The sequence below is a fragment of the Toxotes jaculatrix genome, chromosome 8 (assembly GCF_017976425.1).
Source record: "Toxotes jaculatrix isolate fToxJac2 chromosome 8, fToxJac2.pri, whole genome shotgun sequence".
NCBI classification, from domain to species: Eukaryota; Metazoa; Chordata; class Actinopteri; family Toxotidae; genus Toxotes; species Toxotes jaculatrix.
In genome coordinates, this window is record NC_054401.1 from 18,286,061 (window position 1) to 18,306,718 (window position 20,658).

Sequence of the window (20,658 nt, forward strand, 5' to 3'; positions counted from 1 at the left end):
TCACGAAATGCCACTTATATCGCATTTTGGTTCATACAGGAAAATTTGGATTGAATATAACGCGTGTCAAAGCGGCAGAAGGTGTGGCTTTATAGATATCTCTTAGGGAAAGAAAACCTGTTTTACCAGATGGGACTCACAAACTCTTGGTTGAAATGTTTATGTATGCCTATAAGTACAACCTGAAAGAACCACTACAATAAACTGAACTCCAGAAAAGACATGTATATGTGCTGTTCAAATGATGGTGAAAAAGTCATGTCATTGTCTCTAACCATTTTAGCCTTAAATCGAGACTGATGTTACACCCAGAAAAAACATTACATATTCACTCTGGCCTGTGCAAAATAAGGTACAATGTATTCAAAAAATACATCACTATTAATATTTCATGGATGTTGGAATAAAATAAAAGCTTTATACTGTAACTGAAAAGCATGTTTATCAGAGAAAAAAACAAAACCAAAACAACTGGCGTTTCCTACAGTCACAAGGAAGTGAGTAAAAAAACGATTTTCTATTGTGCTGATACATGAAAGTGTTGAGCTTACATTCACGAGTCTTCAAGACGGAGATCTCTGGCTTCTCTCCACATGCCATGTCACTGATCTTTGCAGCTTCTTCCACAGCCAAAGCCCAGGGTTTGTAATTCGCACTTTTGATTTCTATACCCTGTAAAGTGAATAATATTGGACACTGAGGAAATATTTGGTGATACTTATATGTAATATAGCAATATTATTCTTATTATTGTTACAGTATACAATGTTGTTTTCTGCTTTCTCTTAAACTTTTAGTAATGTTCAGATGATACCATTTAAACTACAACAACAACACTAAGACCAGACATGGTGCTGGTCGGAAGGCTCCAAGCAGATCATGCTCTTTGAACGCACCATTCCCTGGGAGGATCATGTTGGGGAGGCCAACCAGAGGAAGAGGACAGAGTACACTGAGCTAGTGGAAGAATGCAGAAACTACGAGTGGCAAGCGTGGTGCAAGCCCATTGTGATGGGATGCAGAGGGTTCACCCGCCAATCCCTCTAGCCTGCCTACAATACGCCAGGCATCACAAGGGAGAGTAGACAATGCTGTCTGATTGTTGAGACGCCCAAAACACCAGATGACCCCAGTAAACATCACAAGATGATGTTTGCTAACAGCACAGCCATCGTCTGCTGGTAAATGCCATACTCATGAACGGCAAACCAATGTTTCTTTCTCAATTGCCCAATGTAAATTTCCCAAGATTCATACATATTAAAATATTAATTTAATAATTAATATTAAACCATTTAACACCAGAGTTACATAATGTCTTGATTAGTGCCTGTAGCAGTGTTTGGACTTGGTAATTTGGTACCTACGTATCATTCTCTTTTAGTAAGCAGATTTACTAAACCTGTACTAAACAAAAGCAATGTGAACTTTTTATAGCAGTTAAAGAATAGTCCAATTTTTAGCCCCAGTTCTTTGGGACGCCCTCAAAACTATTTAGATTCAGTCTGAGAGAAAGTCCTGTGCTGAAGATGTTGTCAGGAACACACTTTGTTTCACTGTCAGAATTTCCTGTGACAACACAGTTTTGGCTATGAATTCATACTATTAAAGAGTTGCAGGCTTACTGTTTCCAAAAACATCCATCATCATCACCTAATATTTCTCAGTTATCACGTATGTTACCAAAGCAAGAATGAATCTCACTCTTCAAATCCAGCAGCAGGAGCAGACTGGAAAACGCTGCTTGGCATTAGGGAATCTGTCTTTACTAACAACATTACTGCTTGTTTGTCTTGCAGACAAAGGAAAGGCATCGCAGTGCAGGACTGGTCAATGCTAACAAAAGAACATATATTTTTAATTAAATATACTAAACTGTACATCATAAATAAGACCTCCCTAACAATATTCTCATTACATGTCGCTGGGTTCAGAAAATTGCATACTTTAATCAGGTATTAAGACCATTCTTGCAAAAATTCAACAAGGTTACTATCAGTAAAATTATTTACTAAAGTTATTTTTTATTAATTAAGATACGGATTAGCTAAAAACAAATTTAGCATTAGCAATTTTGGTGATTAATACTAACCAAACTGGTTAGATAACGTCAGCTAGCTTGCTTGACGCTACATCAATAAAATAGCTAAACGTTACATCAGTAAATCTCCCAGGTCATAATATTTGTTTAGTATGGAGAATTCTAGTCAGTACCGCTAAACTAACACAGTATCTTTACCTTAAGTTGTTCAGGGCGGTGAGTTTTTCTTTATTTCTTCTTCTTTATGTGATTTGACTTTTGTCGCTGCTCACTAGTGCTTCTTGTTCTTTTGCTCCCCTCCAGTTTGAATAAAGTTGTTCTGCCGTATGGACCGGTTGCTCACTAATGAGAAGGCCTAAAGATCTGATGACGCTTTCACGCTTATATATAATAAAGTACCTCTTAATCTTAATCGTATCTCTGTAAAAGGCTTTGGACTGTTTTGCTTCTACATTTTTTGTCAGGGTTTTCAGTCAGTCTGTGTTCAAATCGAACAGAGCTCGACACTGCGTTTCTTACACGCATTAAACTGAACTCTCCTCTGCTTCACCGTCTGAAATCTAGTTCCCTCACAACCTCGTCTCACATCGTGCTTTTATTTTGAAGGGACTTCAGCAGTCAAGTGACTCCCGGAAGTTTTTGTTTCCTCACCTGTCAGTTCTGACACGGTGCGGGTGTTCAGCCTAATTTCTTTGTTTGTCTCCGAGAAACGGGTCTTCTTTTGTCAAGAATCAATGATAACCCTGTGTGGTCAACTGACACCTTATTGAGGACAGCATCTAACACGGTTGGTGAAAGTGGAGAGTGAAAAATAATCGACTGCTTTGGCTTCACCTAGCCACAAATAGCCAGAAGACGTTAGCAGAGCGCTAGCTAACTGTTTTAATCAAAACAGATCGATCGTTTTGATCACCGTATCGTTAGCTATTGATGATGATTTTATTGTGGTTTAGATCATTGTCTACTGATTGTGTTTTTCATCCTGTATACTGGTTTCGAACTGCCCGTCAATGTGTTTTTTCGGCTGTCAACAGAGCTCACGGAAGCTAACACCACAACGTTAGCATCGCACACAAACGAGATTCACTGATTGTTTACATCCCGATTATGGCTGCTTTCCATTGCCACTTTGCGCGAAATCTCTTGATTGATGCCATTTTCCTGCTAGCCGTTAGCTCCCCACTTTCATTTAGAGAAGTCTTGACGAAATGACGCTGCGCTTTGAGTCTTGTTTTGGACTCACGTTCACTTTCGTTTTGTGCACTTGGCTGGGGTCACTTTCAATTTCATTCCGCATTTTGAAGTCGTCCATGAAAGTCACCTATGTTTTTCCTTGGTTTATATCCATGGCATGAATCTAACAGCCTCTCCTGGTATTCTGCTGAAACTTATTTGTCTTCGGCCTTCCGTGTTAAGAACTTGGCTCCTCAGTGTTTGCTGCATCACTGCATGCTGACATCATCAATAGCGTTAGCTGCACTGTCTCTGCTGCCGAGCTACTCCAAACAGAAAGCATCCAAGAGGGTGTGGGGTTTAGATTTGATCTGTTTCAGGTAGTTTGGCTAGACAGTTAAAATTCTTGCTAAGAGTGAATTTGGACTATGTCACATCCCTGTAACAACAGGCCAGTACGTAGGTCAGTGTGAGACCCTTTTCTCCTCTGCACCTGTGCACAAAGTTGAACTTTGTAATGACACAGCCGCTGTATAGATCTCATATGGGCAATTACAGATCTGACACCATTTATAACCTCTCATTACCTATGTTTGCAATAAAATGTAGATGTTTGCACACCTGTACTCACATGTTCATTAGCCAAAAGGTCAGATTGCAAAAGTTCTGTGTTTTGTTCAAAGAAACCATTTGACTACAGTTTGCCACAGGTTAAAAAATATCTATTATTGTGAGGCTGGTGTGACGATGTTGGTGCTGAGCTCAGTCATATGTGGCTTGATGCTGTTTGAGGCAAGGAAGTAACAATCAAACAAAATACACCTGTCAAACAAACATTTGAGCAGCCAGTAATACAATTACAGTTGGTCATTTGAAGGAACAGTGTTTAAAAAAACAACTTTACAATTTGTAAACCCCATCACATTTTAGCTGAAACTTGGTATAGCACAGTTTCCTTTCAAATACTGACTAAAAAATATGAAGTGCTTTGTTCTTTTATTTATTTTCAATTTATTGTCAAAATGTCTCTTGCACACAGGAACTGATGCAATGTACATTTCCTTCAGCAGTGGTTTATATGAAAGGAACAGAGCCCATATCTTAGTAAGCATGATTAGCGAGGAGTGCACAACCTTTGGAATCAGCCATTCAAAGTTACGGCACCAGGACACTGTTTGATTGTAGACTGATCTGTAGACTATGCAGAACAAAAGAAGCAATGAGCATCTGCTCATGTGTTATAACACCATTTTTTTTGCCTAATGCTTTAAGATAGAAGGTTCTAACTTAAGTTCAACAAACAAATGTTAATTCAGTCATCAGTCGTTCTTTTGTCTGTGGCTTTTACAAAAAATATATATATATATATCTATATATCTATATATATATATATATATATATATATATATATATATATATATATATATATATATATATAGATAGATATATATATATCAGGCCTGTGTTCTCACTTTGAAAATGAAACTCTTCATGTCATCCCCAGGTCTTCTATCTGCTACAGAGTAGGCCTGTGCAGGAATGGAGCACCTGGCAGTGGATGATGATATCTGTATTCTTAAACATGAGACAGCCTTCACCACCGCCGGCGAGAGCCCTGTATCGGTGTGTGCCGGTGACGAATCTGTTGCTTCCCACTTCGCCCTGGTCACAGCCTATGAGGACATCAAGAAGAGGCTGAGAGACACAGAGCGAGAGAATACCTTGCTGAGGAAGAGGGTTAAGCAGCTGGAGGATAAGGTATAGATGTAAATGGGGAGGAAGTAGTGAGAGGGGAGAGGGGCAAGGAGAAGATACAAGAAAGAGATCATAGCTTGAGGAGAGAGAAGTAAAAGAACATACTGCAGCTCTAGATGGCTAAACAGCCAGAGCAGAAGGTTTAGAAAGTTTTAGCTGAAGACAGAGATGAATGAAAAGAGTTTTCTGTTCCATTTTTACGACATCAGAATTACGAACAAACACAAAATGCTTAGAGACAGTTTGGAAAAAGTCAGCAAATTCAACACCACACTGCAAAATACTTCCCTCTGGGCGAGTCTGCATGCCAACATCATTAATATTGTTGGCCTATAGTTAAAGCTATAAAACAATAAGAAATAAATCTGCTTTGTCTAAAAAACAGAGAGGGAGTCAAGAAAAGGATGGCAGTGCCAAACAATGTGTTGGAGCCTTAGTCGTTGGAGGAGAAAGCTCCTGGAATTGGATTTTTTTTTTTAAAAACAAAGGATCCAGTACGATTCAGAGAGGGCTATTTAAACAGGGAGGGTCCTAATACAGATGGTGGGCTAAAGGGAAAATGCTGCACAAGATGTGGGCAGAAAAGCTTCTCTACAAGTACCTAATCTCTTGTTGGTTCTAACTGCTGCAGCATTTGGGCCATCAAGATAGGATGTGGTGGGAGGAAAGTGACTTCCTACCACAGATATTTAAATGAAATGAAATTGATCTCTTTTCTGTTTTCTATGTGTCGTATCTATCACCTCTGTAGCTCTTCAGGTCAGATGCGCCTCCATCAGAAGGTCCCCAGTACGTGAACAAGGCCTTCAGTGCTTACCGAGGTATCTATATAGAGAAGGAGGATCTGCAGATGGAGCTTAACAAGCTGGTGCGTTTACTGATTAATTTGAACCTTACTCAGACTGACACTCAAGTCCTGGCACAAAGGTTGTGTATGTTGTAAAACTGAAAACAGTGCACATTTTTAAATCTAAGGTGAATAAAGAGATTGTTTTTTTTTTGTTACTAATTCTTCTGCTGTAATTTTAATGCAAAACTTATGTAGAACCACCAGGCTCTTACCGTGGAGCAACAGAGGGTTTCCTGCATTGGTATGAATACTGACTCTCCCTTCATCCTCTTCCCCCTTATCCTCAATGTCTCATATCTTTCTCTGTCAGAAAAAGGAGAAGAGTGAGAGTGAGAGGTTGCTGACGGAGCAGCTCCAGGCCAAAGAGATGGAGCTGCTTCAGCTGAAGACAGAGATGGAGATCAGCCAAGGTACAGGTAGAGCACACGGGCCCACTTTCTATTCTGTAGTAACACATATTGTAGTGAATGGAAAACATCAGCACGTAAATGTAGCAGTTATTCACTCATCGACAGTGACTATTTAACTTCTTTTTCATCGTGTGTGTTCAGTGATGAAGAGCCTGAACAGCCCTCAGGACCACTGGCCGGTGGATAGGGTCAGCACTGATCTAAAGATCCACAAACTACAGGAAGAACTGGACAGAGTGACACTGGAAAACAGCAGACTGGTGGATAGAAGTGGGGTAAGTAAAGGTGGGAAGAAACAGCTGAAAAGAGAAGATAATGGAAAAGAAGGACAGAGAAAAGAAGGGGTGAGAGAAGAAGAGCCGGAGAGACCAGCGCTGAGAAACAGTAGACTATTGGATAGATGTGGCGTAACAAGAAGAGGGGATAAGAGTGAAGGAGAGATGTTTGGGCAGAGACAGGCAGGGTGACACTGGGAAACAGACAAGTCAAGAAGAAGTGGAAAGAAGAAAGGAGGGCAGGAGTGGATATGCTCCGAAATAAACAGTGAAGAAAAAGAATTTCTGAAGGATGAAAGAAAAGAGAAAAATTTGTCCTGTTATACTTGAAAAAACATGGAAATACTTAAAAACAACTTCAGACACATCTGCTCTATATTTTGCATAACTTAACTCTGTTTTAGGAGGAACCACTTGGCCTTAACGGACCAGACTTGGACCTGACCTGTGATGCAAAGTATAATGCAAGGTAGAGTGTTTTATGACTATCATTAAAGAGTGGCTGCCAATTCAGTGCCTGCCCCTCATCAATCATCATCTGCTCTGGCTAATATAAAACACCAGACTGGTCCTTTAAAACATTCATAAGAAAAGTACGAGAAACAGAATGAAGAGCAGGTTTGGGAGAAATGACATGTGAGAGACTCGACAGGTCAGACGCATGTGCTGTCTCCATGTGTTCACCATGGGGTGTAGTTGCCTTCTTTGGCCACTAGAGGAGGATGCAGCTTTATACATTTAAACTCTGCTGCTGCATAAGGGCTTATGATATGCAGCAGCAGCTGAGACTTAGAGATGATCAAGACCAGCTAAAGCTTTAACACTTGTGTCTGTTAAAAATAGTTTACATTTGCACTTCAGTGTGTACAGGCTCTGTGGCATATGGAATCACCCGCCACCTACTTTTCTCAGTGAGATAATCTTCTGTAAATTAGCGCCGACTTACATTTCATGAGGAAAATTCTGTTTGTGGTGCATTTTAATTGTTTCTTGTGTCAGCAGTTTTCAGGTGTTAGTTTTTAGCAGCACAAAAAGCTTTAGTTTTGACAGTGTTGATGAGATTTTGCATCTTTACCAAAGGTGTGGATAGGACAGTTAGTAGATGCTGCTGGCCTCAGCAACACCTACCACCTACCACCATTTAAATACAGCTGATGGAACTGTGAGGTCTGGCATCAACACAGGCTGCCCTTTCTGTAAAAAGATGACATGATTGTTAATACAGTGAAATGTGCTTTTCCTTTGCAAGTCACCAAAATAAATCACACCATTAACAAGCCCCAGGAATCTCTGTAATTTCATAAAGAGATCAGGCTTCTGTAATTATATATTCTACTAATTCTGACCAGATTCACGTTGTATGGTAATTTTACATCTTGGGATTTCAACAAACAGGTGAAACTGAACATTGCTTGAGTCTGAGGGCAGGATAATTGCACACAATACCTTCTCTTCTGAGTTCCTACAGCAATATGAGGGATATTTGGTACTTTGGAAACAACGAGCTACAGTATGCCACACAGCTAATAATCCTTTACCATGATATCCTGTCTGACAGTTTTCTAACAACACACAGGCCTTAAACATGTCGCTTACATCAAATATTCTGTTGATCTGTAGTGAGGAGGGCATGCTGCAGATGTGCAAGGCTTTGCACGGTGAGGTCAAACGTCTCCATTCAGAGCTGGATCACCAAAAAGGCCTGATCAGGAAACTCAGGCCTTTGATCAGTGAGACAAGACAAGGTAAGCCATAACACACAGAATGACTGTTGTTTCATGAATAGAAATCTTTCCAGCCTTAATTTGTGTCTTTGCGTTTGTGTGATAACCCACTAGCGCTGCTCCCCTGCTGCCTTTTCACACTTCCTCTGTTCCATTATATACAGCATGAGAAGCCTCCTGTATCCCCTATATACCCCCATAGTTATTTCTCACAGGTTACTGCTCAGATGCAGTCAGTGCAGCCTTGAAATGTTTGTTTAGGTTTCTTATATCTTCCAGACTATTAAAAAGAAACACAAAATAAATAATGCATTTGCCTGCAGAGCCCAGATAACGCTTGTATTGTTTTAACCATTTTACATTTAAATATTTGTTCCATCTTTTATATTTTATCTTAATTTTTTTTTTAATATATTTCTGTTGCAAAAATATTTACACATCTAAACTTTAAATAAGCATTGTATGCTTTAATGTGAATGTAACTTTACTTTCACATCTTTTTATTTGGCCTGTTATACATCCCGCTAATACAGCCAACCTAAAGAGGTGACAAAAATTTGGGTGTCAGATAGTCTCAGATTTGAGGATTCAAACTTCACTTCTTTACACAGGAAGTAATGTGGCAAACATCAAATGAAAATAGGGAGTTAATGCTGCCTCTCCTCACTTAAGGGAACGCTTTTTTAAGAAGTACTACTTACTGAGAAGATTTCTCCTGCCGCTCCTTGTTACAATTTGTACAAGGGTGTGATAAGACTGCAGATATTATCTTGGTGCTCAAACACTTTGATAAAGGACATCATGAAATGGTCTATCCTTCCTCTCCCCTCCCTTTGTGCTGATGTATTCTACCCTAAAAGAGATTACCTCTGTTGTCGATTCCCTCGCAGTGTCAGAAGAGGAGACCAGGAGGTGAAAATTAGAACGAAATATGGCAAGAAAATAAATCTTGGCCTATTTATTCCACTGAATAAGAGGGTAATCCTGCAACTTAGATGAGACAGATGGAGAGAAATAAGGAAAGCAGGAGTGGCAAAGATAGAGAGAGAGGAGGAGAACAGGGAGCTATGTATTTATTCAGTCATATTGTGCATCTGTATTCTTCTAATGTTCCTCCTTTGGAATCACTTTTATTCAAATCCTAGACTCAGGAGACCCTCTCAAGGAAGAGTAGCGGGGAGGGATGGATGGATAGATGTGAGTGGATGGAGAGAGGTAGGGTGAAAAAAAAACGAGAGGAGATACTCTCATTTAAACTTTACTCAATCAATGATGAAGATTTGATAGCAAAGCAATGGTGTGTGTGTGTGTGTGTGTGTGAGAGAGAGAGAGAGTGAGAGAGAGAGAGAGAGAGAGAGAGAGTGTGTGAGAGAGATTAGGATATTTGATTTGTATGGCTTAGTTTATGCATAGAGGTTTGTTTAATTAGGTTTTGTTCTGGTGGGTTTTGTATGATTGTATATTTACATGGTGCAGAGGTTTTCCTGTACAATATGTACCGTGCTGCATGGTGTGAGATTTCACTACTGTTTTTACACTGCGAGGTTATTATCTAGGCAGGGATCAAAAGGCTTTGTTGAACGAACCTTAAATTTTTATCTCTTTAGAAACCTAAGCTTAATCTACATGTAAATAAGTACAGAAATAGGTACAGAGGTGCAATCATGGTGCCAAAAACAAAAAAAAAAAGCAGCCTCATTTAACTGTGGGGGGAAGAGTAGATGGCTTCATTTACACTGCCAACTGGATTTTACAGATAGACAAGATGTAGTTAAAACAGCAAAGCAAGTTCACACAATTTTCTCACCACCTTGTGCGTAAAAAAACAAAGAGTGGTGAGAAAATGATGTGATCAAAGAATAAATAAAAATATTCTGACCAAGGTTTTTTTTTTTTTTAATACTCAGCTCAATTGAGTGCAGTTGCTTCGTAACTGTATAAGCTATGTGTAGTGGTGTCAACTTATGAATACAATGAAATTAGTGCTTAAAATTTTACAATTACAAAGAGAGACAGTAGTTAATACACACACACAGACACACACACTTAATTCTTGGAAACAAATGCAGATATTACCTCTAATGCTGCAGCATCTTGACAACCTGTGATCAGATTCTCACCAGACTAAGAATTTTAGCAACTATTAATATAACCACATAACTTTTTATTATCTTTCACTCTCATCATTCCTCCCTCGTATCGTTCACTCTGTCCCTACCCTTCTATGCCTCCCATCATTTTCTCCCTCTCTAGCTGCCTCAACATTTCCAATCCAGTGTCTGGATGACGTGGAGAAGAACAACCATCCAGTTCCTAGGGTGTCAGTGCCTCGTCCCCCTAGTGCCCCCCCACTCCCCTCATGTTCCGGACGCCCCTGCCCCCCTGTCTGTGGCCCATCAGGCACCTTGCTGCCAGACAGTCTGAAGGAGGACTGCTGGTACAACGGGCCCTGGCCCTCTCAGAGCTGTTCAGGAGAGGCTCTGGTTGGGAGCAGTGCCTGCTCTGTCGTCCTGCCCCCGCCTCCCCTGAACCAAGCTTCCCTGGATGAGAGCTCCAGGTCCTTCCCCAGCCCACCCAAGCCTAGTGATGCCGTGTTTTGGGAGGGACACTCCGCTGCATCCAACTCCTCGTCCTCAATGGGAAACTGCAGTCCCAGGAGCCCGCCCAATACTGAGTGGGCCAAGCCCTATTGAGGGGAACTTTGAAAGGAGAGCAGATGATTACACGGACTGAGTAACTGGATGGAAAATGAATGAATGGACTCTCCAACCCTGCCACATAGCTACCACCTAACCTGCCTTAAGTTGATGAGACCACTCCTCGTGGCTGGACTAGACTGGACCAGACCTACTGGTTGTGGGAACTAACTGAAGCCAGAGGAAGCCTTTTTTGAGGTCAAGACTCTGTAAACTTATTATTGTCTCTGCACACTGCATCAGTGAACATATCTGACCTTGCAGAGGAAAAGTTGAGGAGGGACCCTCAGTAGAATCAATAGTTTTTCCGTGTGTATGTGTTCTTGTATGCACATGCATAAGTGTGTGCAAGCATGCATACAAGCAGTTTATTTTGTGCGTGTGCATATGCACACATCAAACAGAGTGTGCCTGTGTGTGCAGATCAGTGTGTGGGCATCTCTCGCCTGCCTGTATCTGTATCTAGTCATAATGAACCCAACAGGGCTCAAAGGGCCTCTTTCTCTATTCACTGTGGCCAGTGATCACTGAGGCCATAGCTGAACTCATAGTACTAGAATTTGTAAAACTCTACTTCCTCCAATGCTATTCTTTTTACATTTGATCACTGTAAAGTATAAAAGGTATATAGTCCCATATATGTCTCATACTCACGTGAAGGAGATGTCTCAGTTTGAGGACTTGATTCTTGACTTGTTTGTTTCGTGATGGAGACAGACGTACAGTAACTTTAGGGATAGTCACAGATTTTTTTGATCCAAATTTTAACAGCTACCAAATAAAATTATCTTCATCAATCCTTCTATGGATCGTTATCGGAGCTGGCTGTCAGTCTACCTATGCTTACCAAATATTTTACTTTTTTTTTTTTTGAGGAATGCAGTATTTGGATTTTTGAGGAGATTGCATAATGAGTAGCAAATAATAATTTTAATCTAAAAGTGCACTGCTTTCTGAAATAAACCATACCACCCACGCAACACAAGAAAAAGGTTCTACTGTTTACGATTTCACAGAAATTTCACAAGTCATGCAAGCGTCTGTAAACCTGCCTGTTTTCACATATTCAGTTTTCTCTGAACTACTATCAAACAATATCTGTCATGTTTCCATGTCTCAGCTGTAAAGGGACATGTGTATGTAAGGCTGCTGGATGTTTTTTTTTTCTGTAGGACTCATGGAATTGAATCCATACACTCCCCTGTATTTTGAAAACCTGAATAGGTTTGTGGAGATTTTGAACAATAGGAAATGTATCTAAAGTCTGTACTGTGCTGATGTTAAACTATGACAAATTTATTCTGCAGTATGAGGTAAGTTTTGATTTCTTAAGAGTCAGATGAGTATAAACTGAATTATGTAAAAAGAAAACACATTATGAGTAGAATGCAAGGTGCACAAACGGAAGAATGTGCATATGTGTATAAATGTAAATGGTGGGCTTCAGTACTCTGCCAAACGCAGTTTTGCACTCCAAACCATAGGTTTTGGTTTGTTTGTTTGGTTGTTTATTTTTCTCCCCCACCCCTAAGACTCCTGATCTGTATAAAAGCTGTCTGCAATGGTGGCAAGACTATACGCATATTAACCTGAAGAAATGTGAGTTGTGACTGGAAAAATAGGTGCATAAAGCACAAAGGCCCGTGGTCATTGAAAAGTTTTTTTTTTTTTTTTTTTTTTGGTTTATCCATTTTCTCCATTCTGTTCCATGACAACTGTGGTCTTTTTGTTCTTAATTTTTAAGAAATTTTATTTTACAGCAGTAGTTTCATACTTCTGTAAATGATTTGCAAACCAAAATGCAATGTACAGTAGATATGGATTATATTTTAGATTTTACTGCACTTCAGACTGTTTGTAAATATGATCGATTAAATGAATGAAAGGAAGTGACTGTTTGAAGTTGCTCTGTGTCTCCACATATATTTTTAGCAATGAGCTTCGGTGGTTCAATTTAATAAACTGTGGGCTTTGGCATTTCAAGCTACTTTGCTGTTGAAACCAGCAATAACTTTTCTTTTTTTGGCTTCCTGTCCACAAAGACGTTTTGAGACATTTACACTTGATATCTCGGCAGCAGAATAACAATTCCTACTGTCCATCACAAGGTCTGCATACTACTACTGTTGAAACAACCTGTTAACAGCTGATTTTAAGAATTTCATCTTCTCAGTCTTCTCATATGAACATTTACTGTTTAAAAGTGATTACTTTAGGTATTTGAAATGTCATGATTAGCATTTGCCAATCATCTTAAAAACTAAAGCTAAAAAATAAAAAAAAACGTTAAAATGCACTTCCTCGTTTAAAATTAATATGAGCTGCAGACTGATATGATTTCAATCATTTTAATTAAAAGGCAACAAACCTCAGTCACCTGCCTGCGTACTGTCGCCAAAAAGAGAATAAGAGAAAATCATATTAAAGAACCAGGACTCCAGCTGATGTTGTATATTAATTTGATTTGGGTTTTTTTGTTTTGCATTTTTTTCAAAAAATAAACTCAGCTGATTTAAAATTGAAACTGTGAACATTTTAACAAAATCTGTTATATTGTACAAATTAAAGCCAATAAGAGCGAACAATTTAATCAGAAAATGTTTAGAAATTTCCGCCTACTTTTCAATGCACTGAACGGCAACTAAACTGAAGTACACGGTGTACTGCAGGTAGGTACATTTTAAGTTAAAGATGCCTGAACATGAGCTGCTATGTGTCCAAACCCCTCTGGAATACATGTTATTCACATTTGTAACATCTGACTAAATCGAGCAGACGTTTATGTGGAACAAAGCACATGCATGAATGATTCATACTTTGTCTAATTTGCCGCTTATATACACTTTACTGCCACAGAATATTTACAGTGTCACATTTCATTGCATATGTCACCTGATCACATGATTTTGTAAATGGGTTTCATTGCTTGGGTTAGTTGTAAAAGATCTCTAACAGACACTGTACAAGTCCGGCAACAAGCATGACTCTTCATTACCACTCGAGTTTGGTTCATATTTTCATTACATGTAAAATATGAACATACAACAAAGTGTTCAGCAGACACTGAGTGTCCCTCAATTTACGACTGCACGCCTGCAGAGCCAAAATGCTGCTCTCTTTTATCAATCAAAAAGCTCATTGGTAAATGTCACATAACTACTGCTGACTCAGTCAAATGAGTCAGCAGTAGTATGCAACAACTGCGGCCATCTGATGGAGAAGATTTTGCAAATATGCAGAACATAAAAAATAGGCGTCATTTTGATTATGTACCACTCTCACACACCAAAGTACTTATTTAAATAAAAGACACGCTTGTGGCTTTATCAATAATAAACCCAGCCAGATGACCATGTGTCCTATGTGTGCAGGACTTGCTGCTGGCTCTGGTTTGGAGCCTTATGCTCCGTACCCTCACCTTCACTTGAGGGAAGTTGTTTGGGTTTCATGTTGCTCATTACATGCTAGTTGGGAGCTTTTGTTTCCTGTTCTTTGATGGGACCCCCGTCCTCTCAAATTCCAGTTTCTCTCGGATGTAGTCCTGCTTGCACTCCTCGAAGAACGCAGGGTCCTTGTAGCTGATGAGAGACAGACATAAGTTTCAGTGTTTATTTTACAGAACGGATGCAGCCTGGGTCGACAGCCGCTTTGATGATAAATATATGTTTTTGAGGCTACTGAGGCTTGATGAGCAACAGTTTAGGGTGTCAGAGAAGGTGGGAGAGACTGGGTAAGCCCGCATGCAAAGGCCTACCTCTGGTGGGATAACACGTGGTGCAATAACACATGGGGAGCCACCTTGGTGTGTGAGTGTTGCAGAAGAAACTGCAAAATACTTACTGTAGTGTCAGACATTCCTTCAGCGCTGAATTCTCCTCTCGACACTTAAACACCATGAAGAAACCAGATTCTTTACAGCAGCTGTTGAAGGCTGAAGGGAGATGGAAAAGGACGGTGGTAGAGAGAGGGAGAAATTAGCAAAAAGGGAACTGGCTAAACATGTACAACAGCCTAAACCATATTAATAGAACCTGCTTTAAATCTATAAGCAGACAATCTTTCTGCTAATATGATTTGATCCTAGAGTACAAGCGAAGAAAAGAAAACAAGTATCCACAAGCAAACCAAGACGGGCCTCATCTCGACGCTCCACCACAAGAAGGAACATGGTCATAGGTCACGCTGCCAAGCCTCTTATCAGGCTGAAACCCATGTTTCCTTGTTCACACAAGGACCGAACTTAACTGTACAGGCCACAAAGTGGTTGCATCTGTGGCCGCTCTGTTTCCACACTGGCTCTATAACAGTCAGCCCACCACCCGCAAATAAAACACGTCCCCTACACCCCCCTGCCCCCACCACCACCCCTCAAGAATTAAGTATAGTTTATGCTTCACTGATCACAGCAGCACCCAATGAGACCCGGGGATAGCCGGGCTTATTAACAATAACAAGGCCAGAAAAAGGGATGTTTCCAGAAATCACAGGCCCTACGTTATCAGGAGTGTGAAATACGTGATATTAAGGTTGTATCTTAAGGCAATGCCGACAGCCAAATGAGTGTATGATATTGTGACTTTAAGAGAACCCTTACAGGCTGGAAAAATGACTGCGAGTTTCCGCAGATGTCAGGTACATAAAATCATGTTTAAAGGCACAATGTGACTTAGTTAGGTTCACATACAAATCACTTCAGACAGTATGACTTCAAATCCAATCAAACAAATGTTTAATCTTTGTTGCATGTCAGTACTCTCTGACCCATCTCAGTCACTGGCCCCAATACAGGCCGCAATCTAACACAACATAATATCCATACAATTGGAAAATTAAAAGAGAACTAAATAAGATGACTCTAACTTATACAAATCAAAAGCCCATCCACAAGGCTGTGTCAGTGACACTGCGCCCTGGCTAGTGTCTTCACCTCGTTAGCAAGCTCTTGCTGGAGGCTTTAATTAAAACCACTGCCCTCCCATGTCCCCCTTTACAAAAAACTGACATCATAATTGCCTGTATCAGTGGCATCAGTATGGTTATCACACAGACACTTTCATCAGGATGCAGATGTGAAAAAACCAACTGCAAAACCAATTTGGAGAAGCACAACAGTGCGACTAATCTAATCAACAAACGCCTCATCCCTGTCCCATGGCACTAATAGAGGCTGCAGAGGGCTGCCTTTCTGATCGCAGCTACACCAAAAGCAAATCTACGAGACCGGCTTTATATCAGAAAAGGCCCCTCTAAAGAAAAGTGTGATGCCACCTTCACTTTAGGCTGTTTTGTGTGCCATTTTTAACGATGCAGAAGTGCAGTGTGGCAGTTAGAAGAAAGCAGAAGCTAGGGGCTCGAGCATTGAGGGAGATTTGAAACTCTAGAGGAAGACAGAAGGTGTGAACATTTAATACATAATTAGACATAACAGAAAATAAATGTCCGAATTTTTGAGCAAGATTTGTGCATCTCTGAACGGTGAAAGGGACAAATGATATTGAAACACTAACATCTCATAGTTCTTTCATATTTTGAATTTTGGAGATCCAGACCCACCACAGGCCTAATAAAGCCAATTCCAACCAGTTTCTTCAAATCAAAGTCTTGCTAAAACATAACAGTAGTCAATGTCACTGTGAAAGTGGTTGCTAATTGAGTGTGTAGGTTGTTCAAATGATTTGGTTCAGAAAGACTTGTGAGAGTACTGACATGAATCATCAACACAATAGGAAAAATCACGTCAGGTAAAATGAAAGCACAAAGATGTTGTGTGCAGGTTAATAGTACCTGTCTGCCTCAACAACAAAGCCTACAATATACAACCGTGGGGTGTCTAAAGCCATGTAGGCAGAGACAGATAACACAGGAAAACATACGCATGCATTGTGTTTCTTTTACTTTTCTTTGTGAAACGCAATCATAGACACACACGTGTGTGCAGACACAAACATACAGAATGAGATTATAGAGGGCGGAGGATGGAGGTGTGAAAATGAGTGGGACGAGTAGCTAGTAATGTGTGGGGGGTTTCCACTACCCACACAGCCACTGTCTGTCCCACCACCTCAGGCTGCGTGTGCACTGTCTCCCTATGAGAGCAGTGCACTCTTGGCTGTCATCTGATTGAAACCACATAACCTAGTGACTATCTGGCTGATGTGTTGCTGCAGCAGACAGGGCATACGTGAGCGGAGCTGCAGCCACCACCTCCATGCAGATGAAGTGGCAGATGGTGTCATGCCAAGTGGCCTGCTCCTCAATTCAGAGAAAATAAGTGGACTCGAGAAGCAGATGTTCACAGTGGCAGGAAACAGTTTAGCCAGAAAGAGTCAAAAGGTCAAGACACAGGAACAAGAAAGTTAAAAGAATCTCCTTTGATGGGACAGATCAAATACACATTCATAGAAATAGACTGCAGACTGAGTGTGATCCACAGAAAATTATGTTAAAACTGTAAAAAAAAATGATCAAAATATGACAAAATCAGCTGAAAGTTCATGGCTATAGACAGAAAGTTTAGTTTTTGATTAAAAATAACACCACACATCACGGCATGGCCTCATATTTTCTTTCTTGCCTATGTATTAAAAATAGCAGTGGACTCGTACATACTGAGACCAACTGTCTGGTAAACGGGGCTATTACAGGCAAACCTTAAGACTAATTTGCAGATTCCATTTTGAAGACGTTAAATCATAAATAGAGAAACACTGTTAAACCTCATCTTCACATTATCTGAAAAAGCTGTTTAAATTTCCACATTATTCCACTGGAGGTAAAATACAGACTGTAAAACTGAACAAAACTGGTCGGTGGTAGTTTCTCAGTGGGAAGACTTAACTGACAACTGACTTTTACTAGTTAAAATCTGTAAAACAAAAAATCTGACCTGGGGAATAAATCAATAATCCTCCTGTATATAAAAGAACATGCAAACCTATTACTCACTTATACTAAAGATAATATGGCTTCAGTTGTACAAATTCCAAACCTTAAATGAACAAGTAGTCTTGTATAAACGTGTTTAAAAAAAACAAAACAAAAAAAAAACTTTATCTAAAACTTTCTTCTTCTTGAAAATAAAAGGACTGAATTCAATTTAGTGCAGTTTTACATTCTAGGCAAGAAAATGCAAGTGAACTCTGTGTGAATTATCTGTGTGCATGTATGAATCTGACTTAAAATAGGCTCAGATCTTCGCCTAAGTTAAAATGATCAGCAAAGACAATAACATATAAATAATTTTATTGTTCTTGTCCATGCTGAATCCATCGTTCGAACATTCACAGTGTAGGTTGGAAAAAGCATGTGAAACCCTCGGCTACTGACATCAACAAAAGCTAACTAGGAGTCAGTAGTTAGTAAATCTGGAGTCCAATCAATGAAACAAGACTGAAGCTGTGGGTTAGAGCTACTTCGAGTTATGTAAAACACATCTACTGATGTGAACCATGCCTCTACAAAAGAGACCTCAGAGGACTTGCGATCTAGAACAGTCGGTTTTGTATGAAGCTGGAATGGTTTACAGAGTCTTCTCAAAAAATGTAGATATTCATCAGGCCACAGTTGGATAAACTGTCTGTAAATGGAGACGATTTAGTTCTGTGCCTACTCTCCCCAGAGAAGCTAAAATGACTCTAAAGGCACAACACAGAATGCACAATGTGGTAAAAAAAAAAAAAAAGAAGCCCTGAGTAACAGCTAACAGCTTAAAGGACTCAACAGAGCTTTGTTAACATCTCATGAGTCTGCCATACGCAAATCATGGTGCATGGTTGCATGGAGCAAGGTGTCGTTGGTGCAGGACACCAAGGAGGAAGGTGTTGCTCTCCAAAATAATATCTTCCCTGCGAGCCTGACGTTTACCAAAGAGCACCCTAACACATTGGGTTTATTTAAGTTTTTCCACCTGTGCTATGTTCAATAAAGGCACAAAACATTATAATATAATTGTTTTTGCAAGTTATGTTTGTACTTGTGACTTAGATGAGGAGTCAGGATTCACACAGGGGGGCTTCACAAGCTTAGATTTAAAATGGGTAACTGATTTCCAAACCCATGTGAATGTATCTATTTAACCTGACCACTGTAGATAGTGTGACAGCATGCTACTATTTTGCTTTGTGTATAATTCTTTCTATTGCATTTATAATACTCACAAATAAAATAGACAGATATATCAGTTTATTAGGTACACCCGGCTAACACGAATGCAGCCTTATATAACAGCCCTGAGATGAATACTGCCATCAAGAAATGCACACATCTTGAGTTTTTGCTGAAACTTAAATTTTGTTACTATTTAATAGTTAGTAGTTTAGTAGTAGCATATTTACACCTTCAATTTTCCCACCGTGGTATGTCAAAATGTCTTCCTTGAACACATACAGGGTGGAGAAAAGATTAGATTCACCATAAGGTTACCCTCACGTTAATTTCTTAGTTGAGTAACAGTCATAACATTTATTTTGTGCCCGATAGCTGAAAAACTTCTTTACTGTAGTATTACTGTGGATACCAAAGCATTGTATTTGTGAGCTTATATGTAGATGCAAACCAACTTAAATCTGACCACAACACGCATTTTCATTTCTGGTGTAAAATCATAAGCAAACACAAGACAGGACAAGATAAATCGAGTGTTATTTGCAGTGAGTTGAACTTGTGGACAGGAAACGAGGTGCTCTGTCAGTTTCTATCACACACACCTTCAACTTTGTCTGCACAGCGCTCCTTGGCTTTCTCCCTCATCAGTTTGGGGATCAGGACATCTTTTTCCACATGCCTCAGATTGATCTCCTCTGAGGAAGCAGAGCAAAAAGACAGATCAGTCACTGGTAAACCATCAGTGCTATGGCCAGTTCGATCCTCATTTATGTCAATTATGAGAAGTGTTTACGTGGAGACAGCCACTTTAGTTTAAGCTACATAGCTAACGTTAGCTACACGAGTTCTCACAACACTGAGTAGCCTTCCCCGAGTGCACGGAGCTGACTAAAGCTGAACAAACAGCGGTTTAACCTGTAACATCCTCAGCTAAAGTCATAGTATGAAAGGCACGTCAGGCACTTAAGACAGCACAAATGTTTAATACCTGTGTTAGCTGCCTCCATAGCGGTGATGTTTCTCACAACATTACAAACCCGAACCAATGTGACCTAGCTCACGTAAGATCAAAAGTACTTCCGCTGACGTAGTTGGGCGGTGTTTAAAAAAAGAACTACAAATCCCAGAGTCCCACACGGACGCAGCCATGTAGGTATATAAAATGCGTCGGTGTTAAGAGCTCGGAACATCTGCCATAGGAAAGCATGTAATATCAGAGAAACGGTGCTTGAGCTCAGTGGTTATCTCTGTAGTGAAGTGCTGAAAGTTTCAGTTTTTTTGTCCTCTTCATTTATCAACTGTTGAGCAAAGACAAAAACAACAACACTAACAACAATGACAACAACAAAAATAATAATGCATAAAATTTTAGGCTGTGTTTTGTGATGTTGTACTGCATTATATATTCCTTTTTTTAGTCTAGAATAAATGTAGGGGAAATTATGATGCCTGTCTATTACCATTATGAAATCCATTAAAAGTAATTTAAAAATAACTTTTGTCCTGACATGTCACAGTAGGAAAAGCACTGGTGTAAATCCTAAATTTATTGATGGCTGAATTTACATTTAGTAATAAATCCCTTTATTTGATGTTAGTCTCCCATTCTGAGATAGGCTACAGATGGAAGC

General features: G+C 39.8%; 3 protein-coding genes across 4 annotated transcripts in view; 1 reads left to right on the top strand and 2 right to left on the bottom strand.

Moving 5' to 3' along the window:
* LOC121185645 (RNA-binding motif, single-stranded-interacting protein 3-like) overlaps positions 1-2,361 on the bottom strand; it is a 160,128-nt gene extending 157,767 nt beyond the window's left edge. The window contains exons 1-2 of the mRNA XM_041043925.1: positions 2,240-2,361; positions 552-672 (exon numbers count right to left, since the gene is read on the bottom strand). The gene's annotated coding sequence lies outside the window, so the exon portion shown is untranslated. The remainder of the gene's footprint in view (positions 1-551; positions 673-2,239) is intronic.
* A 309-nt stretch (positions 2,362-2,670) lies between these two features.
* Positions 2,671-13,181, top strand: azi2 (5-azacytidine induced 2). 2 transcript variants are annotated; one of them, XM_041044040.1, is made up of 8 exons: positions 2,671-2,828; positions 4,719-4,972; positions 5,721-5,837; positions 6,130-6,235; positions 6,371-6,504; positions 6,909-6,973; positions 8,125-8,249; positions 10,482-13,181. In XM_041044040.1, exons 2-8 carry the CDS (start codon positions 4,754-4,756, stop codon positions 10,919-10,921), a joined length of 1,206 nt encoding a protein of 401 aa, XP_040899974.1. In that variant the 5' UTR covers positions 2,671-2,828; positions 4,719-4,753; the 3' UTR covers positions 10,922-13,181. The 2 variants fall into 2 exon arrangements, with proteins under 2 accessions (XP_040899974.1, XP_040899976.1); XM_041044042.1 differs by having other exon boundaries at positions 6,130-6,229.
* A 77-nt stretch (positions 13,182-13,258) lies between these two features.
* cmc1 (C-x(9)-C motif containing 1) lies at positions 13,259-20,111 on the bottom strand. Its single transcript, XM_041044043.1, has 4 exons — positions 20,016-20,111; positions 19,630-19,722; positions 14,765-14,855; positions 13,259-14,502 (listed from the first exon to the last, which is right to left on the bottom strand). The coding sequence occupies exons 1-4, from the start codon at positions 20,032-20,034 to the stop codon at positions 14,382-14,384; spliced, it is 324 nt and encodes a 107-aa protein (XP_040899977.1). The 5' UTR covers positions 20,035-20,111; the 3' UTR covers positions 13,259-14,381.
* Between the last annotated feature and the right edge of the window lie 547 nt (positions 20,112-20,658).